Consider the following 27,546-nt stretch of genomic DNA (forward strand, 5'->3'; position numbering starts at 1 on the left):
TGGGAAATGGTGACAACAGTCAAAGTGTATTTTATTGCCAGTCTGACTCTTCAACACAGAGACACTACAGTCAGAGCACACGAGCTGGGTCCCTGGGCTCATCTCCAGACATGGCTGGTACCAGACAGGCAGGTATTCACCCAGCCAGGCCCCCAGGGGGTCTCCAGGAATGCAGGGTGATCCAAGCCCTCCTACTGGGGCAGGCCAGGCCAGGCCAGGCCTACACTGCCCTCTGTGCAGCACAAGGTGCCCTCAATCTGGCAGTTTCTGGGCTCTTTCTGGCTGAGCTGGAAATTACCCAGGGAAGGGGTGGGTGACAGCGGGCGACCAGAACTGGGGCAACAGGGCAGGGGCGGTCAGACAGGGAGGGGAAGGAAAAACAGGAAGCGGGCGGTCACCACAGATTTCAGTGGGAACAGACTCCAGGAGCGGAGGCAGCACCTGTGCCTGGCGGGCGACAGGTTCTTGGCTGCAGTGTCTGCCCCACCCTGCAGCAGCGCCCGGCCCGCCTCTCCCCAGACAAGGACCATGTCCTCAGCGCTCCCAGCACTGGTGCCCTAGAGCGAGGCCCAAGGAGAAAGGGGCAGACCCTGGCCCACCCTCAAGAGCATCTGGCTTTGCCTGAGCCCACGCCAGCTCCGTCTCCATGGAATCTGCCCCAGGAGTCCACACCCCCTGGGGTCATGTCATGCACGTCCCCAACAGCCAGCACAGTTTCTGTTCCTCTCACCTCAGACCCTGAGTCCAAAAGACGGGGGAGCCCTGCCCAAACAGCACCCAGAGCCCCGCTTCCCAGGGTGCCGAATACAAACTCACAAAGAAAAGCTCTAACTCGGAGTATTACAAATGTTCCTTGTATTTCCGGAATCGTGCCTCGTATTTCCGCCGGTCCCCTGGTGCTCTCAGAAGTTCCTGCTGCAGAGACTCACGTCCAGGGAAACTGTCCCCGTCAGCCCAGATCCTGTGGGCTTAGCAAGGCCGGGCCTCGGGCACACTGATCCAGGCCATGGGGCAGGGGCCTGGGCACCGGGTGTGAGGACTGTGTCCCGCGAAGCGTCCCCATCAAGTCAGCGCAGCCACACGAGGCCCAGGCCTGCCCCCGAGCCACCCGTGGGACCCCTCCGGAGCCTAGGCGTTCAGGAGTCGAGGCGGGCAGACGCCATCCTTTTTGTCCAGCTGCAGGATGAACGGTGAAGGGCTCAGTGGACAAGGCACAGGCCAGGCCCCCTGCACCTTCCCTTTGAGCAAGCCAAGCCCCCTGTGTTGCTGGGGCATCGTTTTTGCTCCTGCTGGTCAGTGTTTTCTGACCTCCCCAAGGCCCTGTGCCCCCCAGACCTGGAAGCAGAGGCGGGGACAGCGCCCCCAGAGCCCCTCCCTATCCTAGTGCTGATGCCTGGCACCTGGGGGTCCCACCTGCTGGTCCTGCCTGGGGGCCACGCTGGGCTTCTGGGCCAGAGGCGGCTTCTTGGATGTCCGGCTCTGGGAGACCATGCTGGGCTGGACGGGCTCCTCCTGAGCGGGCGTCCCCACCACCCCGGCCAGCGCGTAGTGCTGCTTCCGCAGCTCCCCCAGCCGCATGCGCTCCGCCTCCAGGGTCTTCTCCAGCTCCAGGACTCGCACCTGCAGCCCCACACCCCACTCAGCAGGCGCCATGGCCTCTCCCCAGGGAGCCCTCCGCCCTCTCGGAGCACAGCCCTAGGAGAGGGCCAGGCACCTAGGAAGGGGACGGCTGGCGGGGAACCTACCTGGGTCTCCATCTCCTGCTTCTTCAGCTTGATGAGGGACATGCCGGAGAAGTCCATGGTGTCTGTGGCCAGAGGGGGGTAAGTGTCTGGGCCCCCCGACCCCCTCCCCCAGCCTACAAGAGGCCCCAGCACTCACCTCTGTCTTCGATCTGTTCCTGGCCCGACTTGGTGGAGGCCACCACGTTAGCGGCCATCTCGTTGACGGTGCGGGAACACTCCTGTAGGCGGCCCAGGTGGCGGCTGTGCCTGTCGGCCTTCACCTGGGGGACGGTGGGCGCGGGTCCGGGTGAGCCCCCGGGATCACGCCCCACCCCGCCGTCACACACACAACACACACACACACACACACACACACACACACACACACACACTCCAGCACACGGAGTTGAGGCGAGGCCAGGCTGACCACGGAGCCTCACCTTGGAGGCCGCCACCAGCTGGGCTGTGCTGGCCGCGATCTCGTGGGAGCAGACGATGAGCTCTTCGTACTTGCCCATGTGAAGCACCACCTTGTCAGCCGACTCCCTGGGGGCACAGCCGGGCAGGGCCTGGGTCTCCAACCCCACAGAGAACCAGCTGGGCCACCCCCCACTCCCTCCCCAGATCCTGAGCACCACACTCCCTGCTGCCCCCCCACCTGGGGCGACATACACCAGCTGAGTGGCTCCCCAGCCCACAGCTTTGGAGGCGGAGATGAGGCCCTCTGTCCACCGTGAGTTCTTGGCGTAAAACTCCTGCTGCGTGGCTGCCCCCTAGTGGCGACAAGAGGGAAGAACAGAGTGGACCAGTCAATGACATCACAGCTGGCATGGATGCCCAGGGGGCCCTTCTCCCCTCCCTCCAGCCACAAGGCTGCATCCCTGGCCCGTGCGAGCGGGGGGTTCCGCTGTGACTCCCAGGCACATGGTGAACTGGGGGCCTGTCATCACTGCGCACTTCAGGTGTCTCAAGCTCCAGGGGGGCCTGCGGTTGGCTTAAGCCACAGGGTGATGTGGTTTGTGGGGGAGAGGGCCCGGAGTCATGCCCCCTTCAGGACTGTTCCTTGTTGGCCCAGGTGTGTGGCCGGGTTGCCTGGCAGGGAAGGACCCCACCTGGAGGCCCAGCTCACCCTGCCACTCTCCACGATCTCTTTCTGCAGGCTGGTGGACGTTGTCACCAGGAGCCGGATGGCCTGCCAAGACCAAGGCACATGTATGTCACTCTTGGGGTGGCCCTCCCAGCTACAGACCCCACCCCTGGGGCCCCAGCTGGCCGCTCACCTTCATCAGGTCTGTACAGGAATTGAGGATCCTGTGGGTGGAAGGAGGTGGGGGGAAAAGAGAGAGAAGGGTCTGCAGTGTGGCCTAGAAGCCACAGGGGGCGCCAGGGAGCGGCCTGACCTCTGGCCTCTGCATGGACCTTGGGCCCTGACACCAGGTGCTCGGCAGTGTGGGCCCATGGGGCGCAGAGTAGCGGGCTCAACTTGCTCTCCGTCCTTTCTGGAGAGCTCAGCAGTCAGGTGGACAGACCCCCTGGATCTGGGAGACCGTGGGGAACCTGGGACAGACGTGACTCACCTCTCGTTCACCTCCAGTTTCACGCCAGAGCTGGCGTGGCGAGCCTGGTTCATCATGTCCTGCACCAATGACAGAACCGTGAGCAGGCTGGGGGGGTGGAGGGGCACACGCGGCACTGGACCCAGCCCCCGGGAGCACCCACTGAGCCGGGGAGGGAGGGCTCAGCTCAGGATAGGGACCCAGGGCCACCTCCGGCCCTGACCCGCACAGGTCGTCTATCCTTTGCAGAGTCCGGTGCTGAGGTGGGTGCCACCTATACTCAGCCTGCCCAGTCCCCAGGGCACTGGAGGGGACCCTGCACCCCAGCCTGTCCCTCACCTCGATCCTCCGCACAGCGTCCTCGATGGCTGCAGACGTGGCTGCCATCTCCTTGTCCACCATGGCCCCAAGCTCCTCCTGACGCACATCCAGGCTCTTGGGCTTTAGCTCCTGGAGGAGGAAGGCATCCAGGGGTCAGACACTGTCTTCAACCCCCAACAACCCCACTGGGAACCTGGCAAAGAGGCTGGGGCAGCAGGGCTCTGGGGACTGGGAGTGGGTGCTGTCCCCACCCCGCTGCCCACAGCTGGCCCCCAACAGAGCCCGGCCCACTCAGTGCCACGGCTGTACACCTCACCTGGCCCAGCTGCAGCAGGTCCTGCAGAGGGGGCCGGGCCAGGCCAGGCTGGGCCTGCGGCAGAGCCTCTGCGTCCTGCAACTTCCGCACCAGCTCCAGTGCCCGGGCCCCACACTCCCGGCATGCATCGTTCAGGCCTGCGGGGAGAGAGCTGTGTGGGCAGCCGAAACCCAAGAACCCTGGAAGAAGCCCCACCATGGGTCCCAGCCCAGGGTTTGATGCCAGGGCCCCACCTTTCCCTGGTCCACCATGAGGACCCATGTGACACAAGCCGGGGCCCACTTACGGTCAGCAGGGTCAGTGGGGGCCAGGTGAGAGGTGGCACTGCCGTTGATGATGGCGTCTGCAGCCAGGTAGGAGAACTGGGTCAGGGATGCCACCAGGGCAGAAGCGTCTGTGGGTAGAGAGCAACGAGACCCTGATGCTAGGAGCGATTCCCAGCAGGTACCTTAGAGCAGGTGCCCTTCCCTCTGTCCAGCAAGCCCGGCAGGCACCCATACCCAAGTTCATGGCTGAGGACAGGAGGGCTAAGAGGGGAGAAGTTACTAGGCCAAGTTCATGAAGCTAGAAAGCAGCAGAGCAGGAACCAAACCCAGGTCTGTGACCCCCACGCCTGCAGGGCAGGGCTCCCAGGTGGGCATGGATAGGGGGTGAGCACCTGCTCAGCTTCCTGAAGAGGTACCTGTTGTGGGAAACCTCCCCAAAGGCAGAAGGCAGCCATGGCCAGTGGAACCAGCACCCAACCACCGGTGGCCTCTACCTGCTCAGTCCTGGCCCCCTGCACTCACCTGACCTGCAAGTCAGGTACTGAGCATGGCCCTTCTCCAAGGCACTCACAGAGTCCAGGGCCGCCTGGGCTCTGCTCACCAGGTAGTCTGCAAGCACAGGGAGGAGGGGTGAGGAGGGAGAGGAGGGCAGAGGAAGGGGGAGGGGGGAGGGGGGAAGGCAGGGGGAGGGGGAAGAGGGGGAGGAAGGGAATAGATGGGGATGAGGGGGGAAGAGGGGAGAGGGGGAGGAAGGAGAGGAGGGGGAAGAGGGGGAAGGGGATAGGAGGGGGAAAAAGGAGGGAGGAGGGGGAAGAGAGGGAGGAAGGGGGAGGAGAGGGGAGGAGGGGAGAGGAAGAGGAGGAGGCGGGGGGGGGAGCAGAGGGGGTAGGAGTGGAGATGGCGTTCTCAGGGCAGGGTGAGTCCCACACTGCCAGGCAGGGCAGGAAAGGAAGGGACCTGAGCATCCCTGCCTGCCCACCTGCCCACCCGCCGGCAGCCCCACCTGGAGAGCTGGTGCAGCGCAGGTGCAGGGGGTCATCCAGCTTGCCCACAGCATCCTGCAGGATGCGCTCAGCCTCGGCAGCAGTGCACCGGACCATAGCAAACTGCTCGTCCAGGAGCCTCTGCTGCAGCCCCTGCTCCTGAGACTCCTGGTGGGAGGAGGCGAGGCAGCTTAGAGACCAGCCCAGGGTCGGCCCCTCAGGCAGCTGGTCAAGACCCAGCAGAGACCTTCCCTGGGGAGGGGGTCAAAGGAGAGGCCCCGCTCCATCCACCCCCAGGGAGTGGAGCCCCCTCAAAAGTGAGGCAGACAGATGAGTAGAAAAAGAAACAACTCAATTACAATAAAACGGAGGCAAAGGATCTGAACACACATTTCTTCCCATATATACAAATGGCAAGGCACACAGGAAAAGTCGCTCAACGTCTTCAGCCATCAGGGAAATGCACATGGAAACCACAATGAGGCACCAGTGCGACCCACCACGAGGGCTAAACCGGCAGGCAGACAGCAACAAGTGTGGATGAGGGTTAGGGAGGCTGGAACCCGCCGACATTCCCAGTGGGAACGGAAAACGGTGCAGCCGCTTTGGAAAGCACTGTGGCAACTCCTCAAAAAGTTAAACAAGAGTTACCACAGGACCCAGAGATTCCACTCGTAATTATATATGCGAGAGAAACGGAAGTATGTCCACGGTGTATGCAAATGTTCACGGCAGCATTATCGATAACAAAGTGGAACCAACGCAAATGTCCATCACCTGGTGAAGGGACGGGCATTACGTGGCACGTCCACACAGAGGACTGTCACTGGCCATGAGGAGGCATGGAATCCTGGGACCCGGATGAGCCCTGACAACATGTGCTGAGGGAAAAAGCAGCCAGCCACGTCCTACAGTTCCATTTCTGTGCAATGTCCACAACAGGCACAGCCAGAGACAGGATGAGAGGTGGCCAGGGGCTGGGGGTGATGGAGGGGGGTGCGGATTAACTGCTTATTGGGTAGGGGGTTTCTCTTTGGAATGACGAAATGGTCTGGAAACACAAGAGGGACGCACAGCCCCGTGGACACACTAAGACCCACAGGCTCGTGTGCTCTGAACGGGTGGGCTGTATTGCGCCAGCCACCATGCAGGGCTGGGGAGACCACTACCTTGTCCGCCAGCCGCCCCTGCAGCTCGTCTCTCTCCCGGGAGCGGAGCTGCTGCTCCTGGCTCAGCGCCGCCTCCGTCTCCTGCACCAGGCTCTGGGCCGCCTGCAGGTCGGCCTCCCGCTGCCGCACGGTGCTGCTCAGGGCGTCCTTCTCTGCACTCAGCGAGTTCAGCCGTGAGCTCAGCTCTGAGCCACTCTGTGAACACGTGGGCATGAGTACGGTGTCCAGAGCCCGCCCGCCCCTCATCGCCCCCCAAGTTTACAGACCATTCCTTAGGGTCCTATCGTCATCACCCCCACTCCCGAGACTGAGCTGCCCATTTCCTGTGTGTCCCTTGGGTGCTGGGTCAGAGCAGCACCCCAGGACCACCGAGGGCCCCTCGGAACCAACCCAATAGCATCTAGGCGTGGCCCAGTTCTCGGGAAAGAGGACCCTACCTCGTCCCGCCCGACCCCCGACCACCCCGGCCAGTAGCCCCACACCTGCTCCGTGCGGCTCAGGGCCTCCTGCACGCGCACCAGCTCTCCGGCCTTGGTCTCCAGCTCCCTCCTGAGCTTCTCTAACTGGTCACTCTGCTCCTCCAGCTGGGACAGGATGGAGAAGGTGTCACAAGGACAGCGTGTCACGGGGACAGGGGGCTCAAGGGACCAGAGCTGGGGCTGTGCACACAAGGGACGCACCTTCATCTCAGACTCCCGCTTCACCTGCTCCATCTGGAAAGCCAGCTGCTCCTTTACCCGCGTCACCTCCTCCTGGCTCTGCTGCTTTGCCGTCAGCTGCTTGGCTGTGTCTGCGTTCTGCAGACAGGCAGGGACGCTCATGCTCTGCCACCATCAGGGGCTGCCCCCTCTCCCCAGCGCTGCCTCACAGGGCTGGGCCCTACCTTCCTGAGCAGCTCGGCGTGCGTGGCCACGAGCTTGCTGTGCTGCTCCTTCAGCTTGGTGTAGCGCGCCTCTGTGGCAGTGGCCTTCTCTGCAGGGGAGGAGAGGCTGTGACCCCAAGCATGGCAGAGCCCCCCCACTCACCCACCAGGACCAGGCCCCCCCACTGGGCCCGGCCGCAGCCACAGCCACGCACTCTCAGCCTCCTCACGCAGGCCCTGGTTCCGCTCGCCCTCCTGCTGGGCGGCCCGCAGCTGGGCCAGCTCGTGGCGGAGCTGCTCATTGTCCACCAGCGCCTTCTGCTTCTGCTTCCGCTGGTCCTCCAGCTCGGCCTCCAGCGTGTTCACCTGGCCCTTCAGCTGGGCGATGTACCGCTGTGCCTGTGATGGCAGAAAGGACGTGGACGTGGACGGGCCTGCGTGCAGGTGGGTGGGTGCAGCTGCACAGCCCCGGGCCCACCCTCTGCCGGCGTCTCCACCCGCAGCCCCTCACCTCCAGCCTGATCTTCTCCAGCTCAGCACGGAGCGTCTCCACCTCTCTCTTCAAGGTCTCAATCTGCAGATCCCTGGGGACAGAGGCCAGGCAGCATTTTCTGAGGCCCGCCCAGTCCTGGTGTTCAAGTTCAGTCAAACAGCGACATCAGAAGACGCAGCACAGGAACTGGTAGTCTCATCAGCGGCCTCCCAGGATCTGGGTGTCTCAAGTTTGTGTCCCCCACCGATGGCCTTTCCTGACCACACTCCGTGAAGGCCGTTTCCAACTCCCGCATCTCACCTGTCGTCCTTCACGGAGCCATTGGGGGGTCCAAATGTCTGCTCAAAGAGGTCGGCCACCACCTGTCACAGCAAAGCATAGTGACTCCCATCCTCCTGGCAAAGGGAGGCAGAGAACGGAGGGAGGCCAGTCACCCCCAAACCCCCATGCAGAAAGGGGGCGCCACTCACCACCGGCTCCGGGGCGGGGGGCCCTGTGCTGATCTCTATGAGGTTCTCAGGCTCTTCGTCCTCGGGGGCCTCGTCAGGGATCACCACCACCGGCTTAATGTGCTCGGCCAGCGCCGAGGCCCGCAGGAAGTTGGGAGGTCCCTGCAGGGGGCCACGGGTGGAAGCTGCTCAGCGCCCCGCCCCCAGGAGCCTCCCCTCTGCCATCCCCAGAGCCCACATGGGGCCCGGCCAGGCACCCGGGGTCCTCAAAGGGCTCGGAGCCCAGAGTGGGCACCAGGGCTGCGGCCCAGCGGGCAGACAGGCACCTCGGGCAGGCGGGGTATCTGGATAAGCCGTTTGAAGTAGAGCATGTCCGAGGCTCTGCGGAAGAAGTTCCTGAGGCTGCGGGGACAGGGGCGGGGGTCAGAGGGGAGCCAGGCCCCTCTGGGCAGCCCCAGCCCACTGGCCGTGCCGCAGCCCTGCCCCGCCGGTACCTGTGAAACTGCTCGTGGAACCGGTCCCTGTGGCCTTGTAGGGTGTCCGCCGGGAGACCTGGGGGTGGCACAGGTTTAACAGACTTCCTCTCTGCTCACTGCTCTGCGGCTACAAAGACTTCACATTCCCGCCCTCCTGCCCCTCTCCCCGTTCCTCCACATTCTAGAAACTGTCACAGACTAGAGAGATCACAGACATCCAGCCCCACTGTGGGGGGTTCTGAGCGAGGGAAGGAACAGTGAATGGGAAGGGTGGTCCCACGACCATGGCAAACCCACTGGGGCTTGTGAAGTCACTTTAGACTTGAGTTCGCCCTGGGCTAATAATAATCCAATAGCTCGTATGTCCTAGGCTAGCGGTTCTCAAAGTGGCGTCTGGGGACGAGACCCTTTCTGAACACGACAGGGACATTATGTGTCTTTTCACACTGGTCCCCGCCACGCCCGTGACGTGAGACACTGCACTGGACCAAATGCAGGGGCAGAAGGGGCCCTTCCCCAAGGCCAGGCCTTCAAAAGAACGGCAAACGTGGAAAGCTACGCCACTCTTCTCACTAAGCTTTTGTTCTGGAAAACTGACTTCATAACGAGTGTGTTATTTACGTTAATGGATAGTGGGCTTATCATTGCTCCTTTTAGTTCATCTCTCAATTTTCATTTCGGATACAGTACACGCTGGTCCATCATTAAGAAACACAGCTCTGTGGGGCTTCGACGGGACCTCAGGGGGCCCGTGGAGGGAGGCCGGGTACTCACAGGAGTGCAGCTTGAACATGAGCTTGACCGTGTAGTGATAGAGGTGGCTGCAGTCCTGGATGACCTGGATGAGGGGGGCCAGGCGGCACTGGCCAGAGGACATCTGGGACACAGCGATGGCTGTGTTGAGCTGCCGGAAAACTGCACCAAAGAGAGACGGGAGGAGGAACGTGAGCACGGGCAGCCAAAGACGCGGGCTCCAAGCACAGAGCTGACTCTGCTGACAGCCTGAGTGACAACGTGGTACGAACAGAAGCCTAGTGCAGCCCCAGGTGGGCCAACGTCGCATGGCATTGTCACAGCAGCCCTGGGGGGGGGGGGCGTTGGCAGATGGGGTGACAGCCTGGGCAGCCTGCTGTACCACTCCCAGCCAGGCAGTGGCGCTCTACTCCAGGTCCCTGGACACCAGCGAGCTCCAAACTCCTAGCACAGGAGCCCCACGAGCTGTGGCTGCCCCAGGCCCAGGCCCAGTGCTCTCCAGAACCAGGGTGACAGCAAGATCCGACAAACAAAATCCAGCTCTACTTGGCCAGGGCTTCCCAAGAACCTGTACACGGTGGGCCCAGGGACAGGTAGCTGCACAACAGCGTCCAGAGAGTCAGGACTCAACTCTGCGAGCCCAAGTGACCCCAAATCCTCACTTGCACCCGGGGTCAATCCCTGCTCCTAACAAGCCTTTCATCAGATAGACCACATAGGAGGGAAAGGGACAAAGAAGGTTGCCGCCCCCGCCGGCCTCCGCTGGGCAGAGAGACAACGAACAGGCGGACCACCAGGACCGGAGAGCCGCCAGGGCGCCCACATGGAAACAGACGCCAGGACACTGTCCCAGAACGGCGGGCCCCAAGCTCTGGGGTCCTCTCACCTTGCCTGGGATCTCCATGGTAACACGAGAATGCCCGGGAGGGAAGAGACGAGAGGAAAGAGCTCAGTGCTGTCCCTCACCTTTTTAAAACTTAACTTTTGAATTACATGTTGGGTCAAGTACATTTCCCTTGTAAAAGATGAAGACACACATGAAGTTCTATTCTCGGTTTTTCCAGACATGGCCACTTCTCCACTGAGGGGCGCTCAGGACGTTCCGCGTCTTTGGCTGTTACAAACCGAGGTGAGGAACAACTGCTCGGCAGGGAGACGCTGGCACAGGGGACTGCCACTGTGCCCCTCCGTTGTGCGTCATTAAGATATCAGTGTCGCCAGGGCTGGGGCACCCACCGGTGGGCTTTCTCCACCTTCCCTTGTGGGGACCCCTGCCCTGCCCACACTTGGACCACACCCCGGCTGAAAGCAGCACAGGGGGACCATGGACTCGGCTCCCACCCGGCACATCTCTGCCAGGACACAGGCTGGCAGCCAGGCCCCTGGGCACCTGCTGCCTCTCCCTGGCTGGGTGCTGGGCAGGCCTTCCCAGGCTGCCCAGTGGATGGCCCAGCCTCAGAGTGCAGACCCGAGAATGCCAGGAGGCTCTCCAGAACCACCTCTAACTCCTGATTTTCCCTTAAAAAGGCATTTCCTCCTCACTCCCATGAAAAGTGTGAGTCACCCATAAGTTATTCTGAAGCTATCACCCAAAATAATCACCTCTGTAGCCCTAGGAGGGGGAGCCCTGGGATTTCCTGTCCAATGGCTGGCGGCTGCCCACGCTGGGAAGTCCAGCATGATTCAGAGGCCTTTTACGGGCAAGATGACCCAAACTAACTCTCCCAGGTGGGAGCCTGGGTCAGAGCCTGAAGAGGCCGTTCCTGGTGGCCCAGCCACCCCCTGCCTTTTCCTGCCTTTGGGGCAGGAGGCGTGATTTGGTGCAAGGAACAGCAGAGACCATACCCGCCAGGGGCCTGGCATGGTCTCCACCATGCTTTGGGGGGGTACCTGGAGGTCCATGCTGGAGCGTGGACCCCTCGGGCCAGTTACATTCAAGAACGTACGTTAGTCCAGCGGAGGAGGCAGCAGGCCCCACCCAGCCCCACGCTCCTCAGGAGGCTCACCTGACTCGGAAAGCTTCAGCTCGCAGTCCATATAATCGAACATCTCCACGGTGAGCTGGAAGCTGTAGTGGGAAGGGAGAGGGAAGGCTGAGCAGGAGTGGGGTCGGCACAGCCCTGCGAGACCGCCCCCCCCAGGTGGGAGGAGGGAACACGGTTCATTAGCACATCTTTGCACAGGACAACAGTCCTGCCGCCAAAAATGCCTGATTCCAAACAAACCCAATCCTTTAACTTTAGCCTCATCTCCTGGCCACATGACCTGCGCCCAGAAGCCACTGCACATGGCCAGCTAGATGTGGAAGCCTCTAGGAGCAAACAGGGAGACTAAGGGAGGAGAGGGTGCCAGGCCACTCCACCGTCCTGGGGGACTCACATGTTGTTGACGTCAGTCCCAGCTGCCTTCTCCAACACCTCGTCTGTCACCTCTAGGCCTGCAGGAAACTGGGGGTGCTGCAAAGAGGACACTCCCCCTCAACTGCAGCCCACGTTGGCTCTGGTCCAAAACCAGTTCTAGCTTTTGCGGGTAGGGAAGCCCCCCGCCTGTGGAGCCTCCATCTGCCCTTGGTGCCAGCTGAGGGGGGTCTGCGAGTGACGGGAGACCAAGGAGAGAGGACAGGACGACCAGCCATGGCGGAGAGGCTGCCTGGAGCGGAGGGCAAGGCCAAGACCAGTTCTGGCACCTGCTGGAAATGCCTCAAGGTGCTCTGACTCTCAGGACGTCCTGGCAGTTCGTGTTTCCCCTGGGGTCAAGGTCAGGCAGGGCAGAACCCACGACCCTCCCAAGGAAACTACCTTGAGGTGGAAGGAGATCTTGGTCAGCAAGAGTTTGGTGTAAACATTCACCAGTTGTCCGTACCGGTCGTGCAAATGGCCCTGCGGAGGAAGGAGGGGTCAGGGTCCGCTGCCCTGCGAACGTGCCTGAGAATCCCACAGGACCTGGCATGCTTGCTGCAGGGCAGACCAGGAAGCTGAGGTGGGAAGACACAAGGTCACAAGCTGAGTGTCATTCCTTCACCCACCTACCCAATCACTTATTCATTCCAAAAACATTGCGCAACCCGCCAGAGGCAGCTGCCTCTTCCTTCCTGAGGGCCTCTACCAATCTGCAGCTCTCTCTTTCTCTCTCTCTCTTTTTTTAATTTTACTCCTTGTCAGCCAAAGAAACTTTTGTGACAAGAGAGCTCCTCATCCAGGGCAACAGGCCAGTTCTGGATTGGGATACTTTATTAAAATGCTGGCAGCAGTCGCGTGCACACATCCTCCCAGCTGCCTCCTCTGCCACCTCCAAACACCACGTCCCCTGTGGCCATGCCAGCTGGGCCTGAGTCTGCAAAGGACATCCTGGGTGCTGTTTTCCTTACTCCGGGGGCATCCGTACAACACAGCAGTTCTGAGTCTCGTGCCGCCCCAGCTCCCAGGGGCCCCAGCAGGGCTCCCAGAGGACAAATAAGGCCAGAGGCCCACTTTCCCCCCAGGGGCCGCCCCTAATTCCTAAGGGTGTGGGAGTGGATCTAGAATACAAGCTCCTGGGCTCTGAGACGTCATCGTGGATAAGAATTTTCTGGGGAGCTTGCTGAAAACACACAGTTCCAACCCCAAGATTCCAAAGCCGGTCTGGGAAGCCAGAAGTCAGCACCCCTCACACAGGCTCTCACGGCCACTGAGACGCCCAGACTTTGGTATCCCCGCATTTCCCAGCTCACGGGGACTAACAGGCTGGGATTTCTGGAGCTGGAGGGCCCTCTAGTTAAGTGTCTGGAACTTCCTGTACCAGGCCTTATAAAGCAAGGCCTGCAGCTCCATTTATAACACTCATTGCCCCCAGGGCCCCCCCAAATAGCATCCCTCTAACTTCTGCTGAGAGAACAAAGGAGAACAACGCCCAGTGCAGGGAGCTGCCGTCGCTCAGCCCCGAGTGCTGGGGGCCTCGAATGCCCAGCAGGACCGTGGCTGGACTCTGTGGACAGTTCTGTCTGTGAGGGGCAGCGGCCACCACGCTTCCTCCCCACACCTACCCAGAGGTCGCCAATCTCCCGGATGTTGCTCCGATACCGCTGGCAGTCATGCAGCACCTGCGGGGAAGGGGGAGATGAAGAACCCAGAACCATGCAGGAGGGGCTCCAACACCTTTACTCCCGTGCCAGCTGGAGGGCAGGGAGGGGTAGGATGAGGGGCGGCAGGCAAGGTGGGCCAGCCCGGAGCTAAGGGAGACGGACGGACAGTCTCTCCTTTCAAAGGGACGCTGCTCTGCCCCACGGGGGTGCCAGCCTGCCTGGGCGGCAGCAGACGGAGGGCCCAGGCTCCCCAGGGCTCCTGCTGCTCTGGGAAGCACGCTGTGACTGGGACAGGAGACCTGCCCTCTCAGGACCAGCAGACAGAGGCCACTCACGTTGGGGTGCCCATCGCGAAGGACCTTGTGGAGGACGTGGCAGAACTTCCAGCTGAGGATGGAGCTGCTGGGAAGTGGCAGGCCGATGGCGTAGGACCAGAAGGTGAAGGCCCCCTTTTCGTGGTGAGTGCCCAGAATGATGCCTACCAGGGTCAAGGCCAAGTGCAGAAAGCAGAGACTTAAGCTTGGGGAAGGTGGGGGACACTCAGCGACGGCAGGACTCACGAGGAAAGCCGACCCCTCACCCCACGGCCGCTCTGGGCCCTCCGTCCACATCGGCCACAATTCCCCAAGAGCTTTGGTTTTCAGCCAAGGACAAGGTCACGGCCCTCAAACTCAACTGGGCCCAATAGCCTAAGACCGTAGATGGTGGAAGGCCTGGCTGGCCCAGGGCCACCAGAGGACAGGCTTCACTGGGCCTCCCGTCTTGGGGAGGGTGGACCTCACAGAGCTCCCGGGTCATCTGCAGCACCAAGCTGCTCCCCACCAAACCCACGGTCAGACACTGCGCCCGGCAGGCCCACGTCCTCCCCACACCCTCCCAGCCTCCCCCGGGGACCCAGAGGGACAAAGGGCCCGCCAGGGGCAGGGAAGGATACGCCGGGCATGCTTCTCCTTCACGGGGGCCTCCTGGGTGTTGATGGCTTTGCTGATACTGATGGCCTGAAAGGGGACAGAGGAGGCCAAGTTCAGAAACCCACCGGGAAGCCTCCCTCGGGAGAGACCACCCCAGTGGGGAAAAGGACGACACGCAGACAGGACTGATTCTTCCTGCCGGTGAAAGGTGGGTGTAGACATGACGGGGTGCCGACGTTCTGTCAACCGAAGCAAACCAAACCTCTGAACACTCTCACTGACATGTGCAGCTGATACCCAATGCCACAAAGCCACCGGGTGCTTTCGGGGATCTGGGAGTTAGGGACGAAAGGTGGCTTGTGGCTGCAGGAGACCACCTCTGGTCTGCAACCTGCCTGGGCTCCAGGGAAGTGGCCAGTCAGGGCACCAAGTGGCGTCCTCTGTCCTGTCTCTCCTCTGGAAGAAGCTGCCTTGACCTGAGCCCTCAGACACGTGTCCCCCCACCGTACTGTGGGAGGGCCCAGAGAATGACACAAGCTGACAAGGCCCACACAGCCACTACACAGAAAACCAGGATAAACCCAGGTCCTGTTGCCTGCCATGCAGGCTGCCTCTCTCCCGGGTGGGGGCAAGTCCTGACTCAGTTCCCACCCTCACCAGCACAGATGGCAAGCGTGGCCCTGCTGGGGTGGCAGGGTGGGGGGTTTCGCTCAGCACACCTGCTGCTGCCACTTGGGCCCTGAGCAAGCAGTGATCTCCACCCTGACAAAGGGCCTCCCATGACTACCCGCTCGAGTCCTGTTTCATCTCTCTTAACTCAATGCCTCCTCTTCCGAGAAGCTTTCCTGGATATGACTTCTCCCTCACCAAAGGTTCAAGCAGCTACTGTCATCCCCTGCCCCCCTCACCCAGGAACTACTTTGGGCCCTGGGTTTACTTGTGGATGTTTTATTTCTCCACCTGGAGGCCGGTTTCGTGAGCCTCTGTCCACCCACCCAGCACTGAGCTGGGGACATCAGTGGTTATGGACTGAGAAGAGCTGACGGAGGCCCTGACAACTGCAGACACCTCTCCATGCCAGCTGATTGTGCCAGGTCCCCACAATTCCTTAGCCGGGGCCCATACTGCCCTGCCCTCCAGGCCGGCCGAGTTACTGCACACTGACCCTGAGCCCCAGGTCACCACTCTGTCAACAGGAAGCATAGCCCCAGTGGTCCCTGCAGGAGTAGGGAGGGGACAGCAAAGAGGGAGCCCAGGGGGCAGTGCTGGCACTTTCTTTTCATGACAGCGGCCACGGTGCTCCCCACCTCTGGCATCTGAACAGTAAGTGCCCCTGCCCAGCCCAGAACTGACTTCCCTCATTTACGGCCACCCACTGGGCCTGCTCAGAGATTTCCTCTGTAAGAAAAGCTGCCCCATGGGAGCGAAGGCGGCCTTTCTGATCAGACCAGCAGACCGAGGAGCTGGGGGGCTGGGGGCTGGGCTGGGGCAGTTTCTGGACCAACCCCAGCAAGGCAGGCTGACCTCCTTTCACACAGTGGCCATTGTGGCCCTATTCATGGGGGTGTGGGCAGTGCTGGGGCTGCGGCCACCCACACTGGGTCCCTCACAGGCCGCTCTTGGGCATCGAGGGTGGGTGGGGAGCAGCTCCTGCTCATGGTACCAGAACCGGGGTCCTAAGAGGAACGCACACAGGCTCTGGCTTCTGATTCTCAAAGCCTCAGTGAGCCACACACAGAGGCTCCTTTGGCCATCTGCTCGTTTGCCAGCCCTCCAGCTCTGCCTCCCCAAGGCCTCAGCGCCTGCCTTCGCTTAGCATGCATCACTAAGCAGCCACTGTGAGAAGCTGTTCCCCAACTCTGACTGCTCGCACCCCATGTGAGAATCCCACCCCACCCAGGCAGAACTGTGTCTCCGATAGTGGCAATGATGACAGACACCCAGCTTACTCTGGGCCAGGCACAGGCAACATGCATCCTGGCAACAACCCTAGGACGTGGTCATGGGCCCATTTTCCTGATGGGAAAACTGAGGCACAGAATGGTTAGGTATCTTATCGGTACAACTAACAAGGGCAAAGGCAGGTCTGGCTGACTCCACGCTCTGTGTCCTTAATGATTCTGCTATTCAGCTAGCCAGGCGCCTCTTCCCTGGGCAGGTGCAGAGCTGAGAAGAGGGCCTCTGTGGGAGTGCAGGGTGGGGGGTAGGGGCAGTGCCTCCCCTAGCAGCAAGCAGCTGCCAGCTCATACGCCAGCAGTGTCCTGTCTCTGGGGGTGTGTAACCCCATCCCCCAGCTGCCCTGACACCTGAGCTGGCTCTTCTGACGACTGCCACCTGGTCCAGAAGATTCCGGGCAAGAGCAGAACTGAAGCTACACGTGCAGAGCAGGCTGCTGAGGGGGAGGCTGAGGACCAAAGATGTAACTGCAGTCAGAGCAGTGCTTTCTTCTCACCACTTCCCAAGCAGACCCCAAGAAGGGCTGCATGTGAGCTCCCCACCCTCCTGGAGGCCTCCCCCTTTCTCCTCCAGGGCCTGCAGCTGGAGAGAAGCAGAGCCCACCCTAAAGGAGCGGGCTGGCCCTGGCCCGGGAGGGGAGGAGAGGGGAAGATTGCCCCCCGCCACCCCATCCCTTTCAGGCCTCTGCTCACCTTGTCACCTTCCTGAGACCACCCTCCTTAAATCTCCCTGATTTTTGCTCCACCAAGTACTCAGCACCGCCTGACAACGAAGTTTTCCCTATTTGTCTAGTATCCATCTCTCCCCACCCTAATGTCAGCACCATGAGGGAGGAAGCTTTGCCTATCTGGCTGCTGCTGTACCCCCAGCCCCTAACGGTGCCTGGCACACAGAAGAGTTGCAAAAGCCTGGCGCTGTCTGTCAGGCCTCCCCACCCCCACTCCCCGCCTCCGGCGCTGGCTGCAGGAACAGGGTCCCTCCCAGCGGGAACACGGCCCTGTTGTGTGCAGGGGCAGATGTGCGGGTCGGGAAGCTCCCGAGGAGGCACAGTGCTCGCACAGAGGGAGTCTGTGGACCCTCACAGGGCCTCGCTTTTCCTACCAGCAGCAGCAGCCGAGCCCCATCCCAGGAGGGGACAGGGAGCCCGGGGGACGCCCATCGCCACCCCAGCCTGTCCCGTTTGACACTCGTGTGTAGGCCACAGAGGTGGGGAGAGCACTGGGCCTCTTCTAAGCGCCGGACTCTATGCTGGGAGAGTCTCACAGCTCAGCGTCTGGGGTCGGCAGACTCGAGGCCGCTCTGTCAGTAACACTTGGTTCTGTCTACACAGCACGGCACCCTCATGCCAGCCTGAGGGGTGACTGTGGGCAAACTGAAGGGTAATGGGGAGCCCAGGACCATCGTGTGGGTTCCCTTGAGCCTGCCGGCCGGAACAACAAACCCTTCCTTCCTTCTGCCCTGGCACAGCCACCCAGCCAGAGCCACCCCAGCGGCTGACTAACAGCACGCGTAATCCCTCCGGGCTGGCGGGATCCAGGGCCGTGGACAGAAGCCTTCTGTGAGACAGAAGCTGATGGAAGGACTGATCAGCCCTCATGTCGGGAAGGAAAACCCAGTGCTGGAGAGAAGGGTCCTGGGTGGGAGGGAGAACAGGTGGCAACTGCCCTGGGGATTTGTCTGTTTCTGAGTCCCAGGGAAAAAGGGGAGCAGCTCCCACTCCACCTTTGAGCGGTGGGGGCAGAGGGGCAGGGAACGGCTCTCCCCACTTCTGAACACAGGCAGGAAAGCAGGACAACAGCAGTAATGGTGGGTCAGGGGGCTTTGGGGAGGGAGCTGGAGGGTCTGCAAAGACAGCAGAGGGCGGGCCAAGGCGTGTTTTCTGGGGCACACTGCTCCTTCCTGCTGGAAAAATCCCACAAATCCACAACCCAGAAGCACCTGGGAGCTGCCTGGCCTGGAAGCTCCAAGAGTCTACATCTTGCTCCATCCAATGCCCTATGGTGAGGGGCCTGACCTTCTGAAGGGCAGAGGTGGGGACAACGCTGGGGTGGCCACCTGCCAAGAGACGGGAGGCTCCCGCACGCCCTGGAGACAAAGTCCGAGGGGCCAGCACCTCCCAGCTTGTCAGAGGTGTGTTTCACACCACAGGTCCCGATAGCCTAATAATAAAGCGATTTTTATCAGCTGAGCCCTGTACCAGGCACGGTATTATCTCATTTAATGTCCTAAGTAACCCTGGAAGCAGGCAGGTAAGGAAATAGGAGGAAATCGAGGCTTAAGGAAGCTGATCACATGCCCAAGGTTACCACAAGGAAATGTGGACCCAGAACTCACGCCCTTACATGGACTGACTGACTCGAGCCTTACACAATCCTCCCCCAGCAGTTCTGACCAGGAGACTGCAGCACCAGCCCCCTGGCTCTGGTGACTGTCTTCTCAGTCCCCACACGGTCTGGGCCGCCGCTCTGGGAGGGGTGCAGAGGGAGCACTGCGCCCGCACTGCCCTCCTTCTTGGTCCCACCGCAGGAGCCCAGCTCCCAGGATCCACTACGCTGCCAGAGGGGTCGGCATGACTCAGGAGGTAGAGTCTGGATGGGATTCGTTCAAACCACAGGTGACAACAGCATGAGTGGTGCCATGCGGCTCCCCACTCCTGTGGGCCAGGGCATCGGACCCTGGCCTCCACCTCGGCTCCCTCCCAGGGCGGCTTCTGTCCTGCGGCCAGGGCGGGGACATCCCGGAAGGCCTCTTACAAGGGCCCCATTGGGCCTGAGGGAGCCCGAGCCGTCAGGACACAACTGCCCGCTTCCAGGAACAATCTCGTCCTTGTTTGTTTAATAAAAACCCTATCTGGTGCCAGCAGAGGCCCCAGAAGTCAGCCTGAGGAGATAATCCCAGGACCAGGCTGGACAGAGCCGCCAGTGCCATTCGTCCCTGGACAGGCCACTTGCAGGGACATACCAGGGAGCACCGTGGTAGGTGCTAGTTCAGGCGACAGCCGGGCCAGGTCTAGAGCCACAGCACTGATTCCCCTTGAGAGGGGTGGCCTAGTGTCCACCAGAGACGGAAGCAGGGACTCAGGCTGTGGGCCATGTCGGCAAAACCAGAGGACCAGGCAGGACTCTCGGGTCAGCAGCTGCTCACAGCAACCTGGTCCTGGGCAAAGGGGGCCACAGGAAGGTGGGGAGAAGGGCGAGAGGAGGGGACAGTCACTAAGGATGGAGCAAGAACGTGAGTGTCTCCTGGGGTCACATCTCCTCAGCCCATCGTGAACCAACACTGCTGTGGAAACCCACAGCCCTCGGCAAGGGGTCAGAGCTGGGTGACCAGAGCCTGCAGCCCCGACTGTTCTGTGGGATCTGACATCCCCGAGTCCATGGGGCACTAGGCACAGCGGGAGGTACACAGACTCGGGAGACCCCTTCCCCAGGGGCCCATGCGCCTGGCAGCCCACGTGTCCGGGGACAAATACAGGTCTCCTCACCCAGTTCCACCAGTGCCGGCCGCAGCTCCCCAGCCCTCAGAACCCGGTCCCGTCCCCCCGACTCACTGGGGAGCCCGTCCGGGAAGCGGAAATAAAAAATCCTCGGTCTTTCAAGCTGTAAGCGCACTCACAGCTTATCGAAAACATCTCGTGTGTTCTAGCCCCATGTACCTCCCTTCTGGTCCTCCAACGGGGCAAGCCAGGTCCCCCCTCCAGGCCAGGCTGCGCCTCTCCTGTCCCTCAGCTGAAACGCTCCCTCCTGCAGGGTCTCCCCACCCACCCGACCCAAAGCAGCGCCATCCCCACACGGACGGCACCCTCATGCTGATGTTTATTATCTGAAACCATCCTGTTTACCATTTATTCTGCCTCTGCCTCGACCCCTGAACAGGCGCACACGCACAAGGAATCCTGCTGGTCTTGTTCCCTGCTGTAACCCCGGCACCCAAACCCTGTCCCTGGCCATCAATAAACCTTTATCGGATGAATGAAAGCATGAACACTTAAAAGAACAAAAGCTCTTTCAAATGTAAGTGGCTGGTTAAATTCAAGACAGTGAGTATCTCCTTCTCCAGCTAATAATTTAACCACTAGAGTTAAATACTAAAGGCAACTATAAAACAATTTCTACTTTAAAAATCAACCCTGAGATGAGTCAGACTCAAGCCTCCTTGTACTGTTATCGTGACGCTTAACAGCGGTACTCGGTGCGGACAAAAACGTCCTTCAAAGAGCCGGGCACGCGGACAGCAGAGAAGTGGGTTACTCTGCTGTGGCGTTTCCAGAGTTGTTTGAAGGACAAATAGATCTCATTCAAATGCTTTTGCCACCTCAAAGGCCACTGATGAAAGCAAACACAGGATTTCTGGAGCTGAGGAGGCGGCCAGGATGTGGTTCCATGCAAAGCGGCGAGGCACGCTGGGCCTGAGGTCTGCAGCTCGGTGACCTCAGCAGCCAGGAAGGCTACGGAGCGACGATGGTCCTAGGTTTCAACCACCATTTCTCTGCCTTCATGCCCCCAGCTCCTGCTCCATCCCAGTCTCTCATTACTTCCGCCATTCAGGAAACGGGGGAGGTGGGGGGGCCGAACTGGGGCCGCTTGCCCTCCTGGAGAACAGGTTCCTCCCAGGGCCCAATGCCACCTCTCCCCCAGGTCTGCAGGTGACACATGAGGAGGAGGAGGACACACCCAGAGTCCCAACTCCAGCATGGACAGGAAGCCAGCCTGGGTGGTTCTGTTCCCTGGTGACATCACTCCACGGACCTGTCTGTCCCACAAGCCAGGAGCTTGAGTCACTCCCTGGCAGGAGAACCTACTGCAGCTTAAGGATTGTTTGTCTCCTCCAGAGAAGAAACAATCGCCTCCCCTAAGCTTTTCTCCCCAGGCTCAGCCTTTCCCTGCAGTGGCTGCCGTGGCCCTTCAGGCCTCACCAAGTGGGGCACCGAGGAGGGAGACTTGCTGGAATCCACGCACAGAGTGTATCCCCTGAGCCATGTGCCCCTGGGTGCTGGGACAAGAGGCGCCAACATGGATCTGCCTGAGGATCCTGGGGTTCAGGGGTAGTGCTTAGGGGCTCAGAGGGGAAGTGATGCAGTCCCTCCTGCCATGCCCAGCCCACATCTGCCTGTTGCCACAGCTCAGCTGCAGGGGAAGGGGGACAGGGAACAGTATAACGTCGTGAGCACAGGAAGGCTCAGGCCTCCCAGACCAGGTGATATTTGAGTCCATCCTGAAATCAAGTGGACAAGGGGGAAGGGCCTGGCCGACAGCACAGCCCGGCTGGCGTCTCAGGTTAGCCGGCTGGGTTTCCCTGTCCCTCGGCCAAGCAGGCCTAGATTCGACTCCAGAGTTTCCACGCTGAGCCACTGGAATCGAGTGCCCAGTCAGGTTTCATTCACAAACGGCTGGCCTGCCCGGTGGGGTGCTGGCCTGGGGCAAGGTCAGAAGGGCAGCCTTTCTGCCAAGGGAGTCACAGGCTGGCCTCCCCAGCCTCCTGGGGCTTCCCCACGGAGTGCCTTCCAGCAGACAGGACCGTGTCCCTGCCAGCGGGGCTTGTGCGTTCCCTGGTTCCCGCTGCCTGTCAGCCAACTCCTGCTGCAGATCTGCTTCTCTTCCCAACTGCCCCAGCTCTCACTGCTCGTCTACAGCTGGCCAAGAGGGACACTATTCCTTTCCGTCCAACCTGCCTTTCTGGGCATGACGGAGCAGCTACCTTACAGCATTTACTCGGCACAGGCACTAGGGAGTCCTGTCAGTTATCATGTCCACTTGGCAGATGAGGAGACCGACGTCCAGTGCTGCTCACAGCTGCTCTGCACACCTGTCCACCTGTCCACGTCCCACCTCCTTCTCTGAAATGAAAACTCTTTGGCGGGCAGGAGAATGATCTTTCTCAGACTGTAGCACACCCCAAGGCACCAGGCACAAGCCAACAGACACAGTAAATGGTGCTCATGAACGTGACACGGGACAAACGTGCATCAAAGGTGAGAAGGGGGAGGGGAAGGCCCAGCAGCTCCATCCACACCCCCACCTGGACCACGAGGTCCTGATACCTGGGGGCTGAGGTTTCTGGCAGCCCCAGAGTCAGAAGTCAGCTGCCTGGCAAACGTCTATCTGACACGGCAGCTGACACAGGAAGGGTGTCCCCCAACCCCAGCTGGGGGACAGACCTCAGCAGGGAGGTAAGTATGACAACTTTGGTGCAGGGCCCTAGGGTGCTTGTGAGCCTGGCGTCCCCGCTCCTTTGCACCAAGGAGCCTGGGCTTCTGTTCTCAGCCTCTCAACCCGTCTGTCCCGTGTGCGGGGCACCATACATGCACACAGGGCATGGCGGGGAGAACACAGACCTGCACCGCCCTCACAGGGCTTCCAGTCAGCCCCCATGACAGAGGTGGCACAGGGCCGGGGGGTTCTGGCTGACGGCCCCATGCTTTAGATTTCTTCCCGGACTCGGGAACCTTTTTTGTAAACATTTAAATGAGGCCCAGAAAGGGGTTAGTGACTTAGAGTGTTACAACACCACAGGGCGGGCGTGGGTAAGTCTGCCTCAGGGGAGGGGACAATGGACACACATGGGAAGAGAAGTCAGGGCAGAGGGACCAGCATGTGCAAAACACTGGCATCCGAAAGAGCTTTCACAGCAGACACTCAGGTTCCCAAACACCGGTGCTGGGTCCTGTGCTCTGTCTTCAATACTGAGATTCCCAAGAATGAGATTCTAAAGAATGCCTGGCTGGGAAACAAACAAAAATTTTTTTCTGGGCTCCAACCTGGATCAAATCACTGCAAATCGCGGGCACCTGGGCACTGACACTTTTTAAACCGCCGCCCGCCCCAGGTGATGACCGCACCGTGCTGTCCCACTGGGAGCCGCCGGCCATGCACAGCTACGAGCACCTGAAGCCTGGGAGCCCAAACTGACACGTGCTGTGTGTTCAATGACACACGTGAACTTTGAAGACTTTGTAGGAAGAAAAGAATGTAAAGTATCCCATTCATAACTTTTACAGGGATTACATGTTGAAATGGTTGCATTTGGGAGACACTGGACTAAATAGGAATTTCACCTGCTCCTGTTTCCGTCTTAATGTGGCTACCGGGACATCTAGAGTCACACACGGGGCTCGCGTCCTGTTTCTACTGGACAACGCTGTTCTGCCCAACAGGAGCCGGGGCTGCCAGGTCCTCACTGTCAACGAGCATTCACCTTTACAAGATTTTGCTTCCTCGCAGGCTGCGGAGGGGATGTCACTGGCCTGTGAAATCTTTTTCCGCAGTCTGCCCGCCTCTGCAGTTCCTTCCCCACCAGAAGACCCGTAACACCTGGGCCAGATCACCTGCACACTGGGCTGGGCTCGCTGAAGTGTGGCCCCTGTCTCCCACTGACCCAACAGGAACCTTGTGGGCTCTATTTCTATATCCTGCAGGGGAAAATGTGCCCCAGAGAAGGAAAGCAGCTCACAGACAAGGGAAGAGACTGGACTTCAGCGTGCCCAAGACTCCTGTCTGCTGGGTCCTCACCCAGGCCTCAAAGCGAGGGGGCGGGGACTCCTCTTTGAGGAAGCTCTGAAACAGTTCGCAAATTTTAAAGCTCTAGGGGGGTGGGAAGGGAAGGAAGGAAGAAAGACGGCTGACAATTTGCAGAGCGCTACACCACCTGTTTCGCGCTCCGTATGTCTCGGTGACCTATGACTGCCATAACCAATCGCCACAAACTCTGTGACTTAACACAACACACATTTATCATCTGACAGTCTGGAGGTCACAAGTCCGAAGTGGGTCTTCAGCAGCTAAAGTCAAGGTGTCAGCGGGGCCGCGTTTCTTTCTAGCGGCTCTGCAGGAGCATGCGCTGCCTTGCCTTCTCCAGCTCCTAGAGGACGCCTGCGTTCCTCTGCTAGTGGCCGCTCCCTTCTTCCATACTCAAAGCCAGCACGGGAGTCACTCTGCCGCCTGTCCCGCCGCCCTCTTCCACACTGAAAGACCCCGTGAATACACTGGGCCCCGCTGGCGAACCCAGACTGTCATTGCTATTTTCAAGTCAGCTGACTAGCATTTTCTTAACAGTCACAGACTCCAAGAATTAGGACATGCACATCTTTGAGGGGCCGTTAGTCGGCCTGCCAGCCAGTCTCTCTCTATACCTTAAAACAGGCCTAGGAGGTAGATGGAATGATCTCCATTTTTGCAGACTAGGAAACAGATTCAGGAGTAAGCAGCTTGCCCAGGGACACAGGCTAGCCCTCAGGTCTACCTGCCTAGAGCGCCTTCCATGAGACCACACTCTCCTTTTAATGGTACAGGCAACGTGCAGGCTCGGAATGCAGGTGTCCTGTATTCTGTATTCAGAATACCACAGCAACAACAGAAAGCCCATGTTATTTTATCACCTCCGTTTTGAAAAGGGGTTTTATCACCAAAGGACTAAAGCCCCGGGGAAGAATAGACCAGCTCTCTGGACACTCCCCCTAGGATTAACACACACACACACTCCACACTCACTCACGCCACACAACCACCACAAGTACCAGCTCCCTCCCTGAGCCCTCCCTCACTGAGGTGGGGAGAGACCTCTGCAAAACAGGGTGTGTGGCTGTCAACAAATCTAATATGTCAGCATTTTTCCTGCTCCCGACCAGGAGCCCATGAGGACAGGCGAGGCTGTGGGATGTGCTATTTGCTGTCCAGAGGGGACAGGAAGGTGACCTCAGCTCTCCAGGTCCTTTCCACCAATGGGGCCTGGCTAGCAGCTCACTAGGTATTTGTGGGAGCGATCTAATTAAATATTAACCATGCACAAAACCTTATTCCTACATCCCTGGGTAAGTCTCTCTGCAGACAGACAAACCCAGACCCTGAACCCAAACTCCCATCTTTCCAGGAAAAAGGGTCCTGGAACAGGTAAATGCTAAGAGATTGACCCGTGAGGAAGTTCCTCATTAGAAGTAACCCTCTCAGCACCTGACAAAAACTCAACAAGCTAAAACAAAACAAAACACCTTGGTGTTTACCAAACCAACCACCACAACGTGTGGACCTAGATCAGAAATTCTTTCTCTTTGACATTAAAGAAGGTTGCCCTTGATTTATAATAACTCAAGAGTAATGTCAATAAACTTGGCCCTTTAAATTCCATCTTCTCTATATAGCAATCAGAGTTCTTTGTACCTCCTCAGAAGCAAGGCGGGGGAGAAAATCTAAAAATCAGTGAATGAATAAAGCTGACAACACCCAGATTCTCTCTGCCACTGAAATTTTCTCCCCATCCTTCGTAAGTTCCTGGCACAATCAATTATGGATGAATGACTTTAAAATAAATGCCACATGTGTTTTATGATAGGCTATGTGGGTTGACAGTAGGCCAGAGGATGACTGGAAGCGCAAGGGTAAGTTAATTTGTGGCCAGGTTGATTCTATAACTTGGCTTCATAAAGCCCTGGTGTCCCAAGGTTTTATTATCGTTTTCATTTTTAAACGCAAGCACAAAGGTTGAAGGTCCATCCCCGAGTTTTTATTTCAAAACCATAGCTGTTGTAGACTTTATGTGCTAACTTGTTGTGAAAGCAACCACAAGTCACTGCTGTCTGCAGGGAGAGGAACCTGCTAATGGCAGCCACAAATGTCACCATCCAGCCTCAGACAGAGGCGGGAGGGGTCGTTTTGGCTTCCTTTATTTCGAAAGTAAGATTTCTCGGCTATTTCGGTCATGGCTTGCTTACTTTGGCAAATAAACATGTATGCTCTCCCCTCCCCGGGGCATAAGAACACCTCAGTGTTTGTGAAATAAAAAGGAACAGAAAACCAGAACACAGCAACGCCTGCATCTTGCGTTTTCAGGAGGAACACATGTCTAAATACACACCCGCGCCATTGTTTCATGTTTAAAATAACCTTCCCAGGATAGGCTATCCTCTGGAAGAGATGCAGGCGCGTGGGAAGTGCAGGAAGGGGGCCGAGGAAGTTTCTGTCTGTCAGGCGCCAGTATTTAATAAGGGGGTGTGAACCCATTTATGTGTGGGCCAGCGCTCGGGCAAACAAGTCTGGCTACATACGTGAAACTTTTCGCCCAGTTGGTAATGAGATATTACGCGGCCCTGGAAAACAGCTCGGGAGAAAGGGAAACGGGGTTTCCTTCAAGGAAATGCACGCTTCCCTGTGGTGGGGGCATTTTTACAAGGCAGGAAGAAGGGGACAGGAGCGGGGAGGGGGCACCACCAGGGCAGAGAAATTCAGTCGGGCCGCGCCGGCGCGCGCACCTGGGCCCCGCGCACACCTTGACCCCACCTGGCCCACTGCCGCATCTCGGCCTGCGGCAACTCTGACCCTCTCCACCTGGGTCCCCGTGTCCTCGCTCCCCGGCCACCTACGTCCCCAGCCGCATCTCGGCCCGGGTCACCTCGGCCCCAGGCGCCCGCGCGCGCTTCCGGTTCACCTGCGCGCGGGGCGGCTCCGGCGCGGAGGCCGGGAAGCAAGGGGGCGGGGAGCGGCCCTGGCGCTCCGGATGCGGGTGCAGGCAGGGCCCTGAGACGCGTGTGAGAGGACAAGGGAGACGGCGCCGCCCGCCCGCCGCCACCGCCCCGCCGCCCCGCCGCCCCGCCGCTCGCCTGGGTCTTGTCGAACTGCTCGCGCTCGGCCTCCAGGCTGTGGCCCGGTCTGCGGCTCAGCACCCGCGCCGGCACGTTCTTGATGCTGTTCATCCTGCCGACGCCTGCGCTCCTGGGCCCGGCTCCGCGCGACTGAGCGCCTACGGGCCGGCCGCCCGAGCCTAGGCACCGCGAGGCCGCCGCGCCCCGCCCCGCCCGTCGCCCCGGCTCCCGGGCCCGCCCCGCGCGCGCTCGCCCCGCCCCTCCGCCCGCCCCGCCCCGCCCCCAGCCCGGCGGACACAGGCCAAGGCCCCCAGCCGCTCCACACCTCTACCCGCCTCCTTGGCCGTCGCTCCTCCTTCCTCCGAGTGGGGCGCAGGCCAATTCCCTTCCCCCACACAGCCCTCCACCCCGGGCTCACCAAGTCTTGTCCGCACCAGGCTCGGATCTGGTTCATTGGAGAAAATTTGGCCTCATGAATCTGACCGATGGAAGCACAACTAGACTTTTTTTCCCCCCGTTTTAGTCTTATGTGTCAAAATGTACACGATTATGCGGCCTGCTGTTCGTGCATCTCTAAGGTAACTACTGTTATCCACGCGGGGCTGTGGGCTGCATTTTCAGAGACTGCAGGCTCAGCATGCGGACACCTGGCCAGGACCCAGGCACAGTAAGGGGACTGAG

At 59.9% G+C, this 27,546-nt stretch overlaps 1 protein-coding gene across 1 annotated transcript; it reads right to left on the reverse strand.

Moving 5' to 3' along the window:
* Window positions 1–27,066, reverse strand: HIP1R (huntingtin interacting protein 1 related). Its single transcript, XM_033097941.1, has 32 exons — window positions 26,884–27,066; window positions 14,363–14,426; window positions 13,764–13,906; window positions 13,390–13,446; window positions 12,167–12,247; window positions 11,748–11,824; window positions 11,375–11,436; window positions 9,390–9,530; window positions 8,634–8,691; window positions 8,466–8,541; window positions 8,161–8,301; window positions 7,991–8,052; window positions 7,709–7,781; window positions 7,413–7,596; window positions 7,219–7,307; window positions 7,016–7,132; window positions 6,818–6,919; window positions 6,336–6,530; window positions 5,187–5,334; window positions 4,706–4,792; window positions 4,204–4,311; window positions 3,918–4,054; window positions 3,620–3,730; window positions 3,302–3,360; window positions 3,005–3,035; window positions 2,854–2,916; window positions 2,397–2,497; window positions 2,165–2,270; window positions 1,882–2,005; window positions 1,746–1,807; window positions 1,414–1,620; window positions 1–1,176 (listed from the first exon to the last, which is right to left on the reverse strand). The coding sequence occupies exons 1-32, from the start codon at window positions 26,974–26,976 to the stop codon at window positions 1,129–1,131; spliced, it is 3,207 nt and encodes a 1,068-aa protein (XP_032953832.1). The 5' UTR covers window positions 26,977–27,066; the 3' UTR covers window positions 1–1,128.
* Between the last annotated feature and the right edge of the window lie 480 nt (window positions 27,067–27,546).

This window comes from Rhinolophus ferrumequinum, chromosome 25 (assembly GCF_004115265.2).
Source record: "Rhinolophus ferrumequinum isolate MPI-CBG mRhiFer1 chromosome 25, mRhiFer1_v1.p, whole genome shotgun sequence".
NCBI classification, from domain to species: domain Eukaryota; kingdom Metazoa; phylum Chordata; class Mammalia; order Chiroptera; family Rhinolophidae; genus Rhinolophus; species Rhinolophus ferrumequinum.

Bases quoted from the DNA above. Each gene is read 5' to 3' on its own strand.
- HIP1R (XM_033097941.1), bottom strand. From the start codon at position 26,976: ATGAACAGCATCAAGAACGTGCCGGCGCGGGTGCTGAGCCGCAGACCG. The intron at 3,036-3,301 runs GTGAGTCACGTC...TTCCACCCACAG, and splicing joins AAACTGGAGGTGAACGAGAG to GATCCTCAATTCCTGTACAG. The intron at 1,177-1,413 runs GTGGGACCCCCA...TTCATCCTGCAG, and splicing joins CCCCCAGGCAGGACCAGCAG to CTGGACAAAAAGGATGGCGT.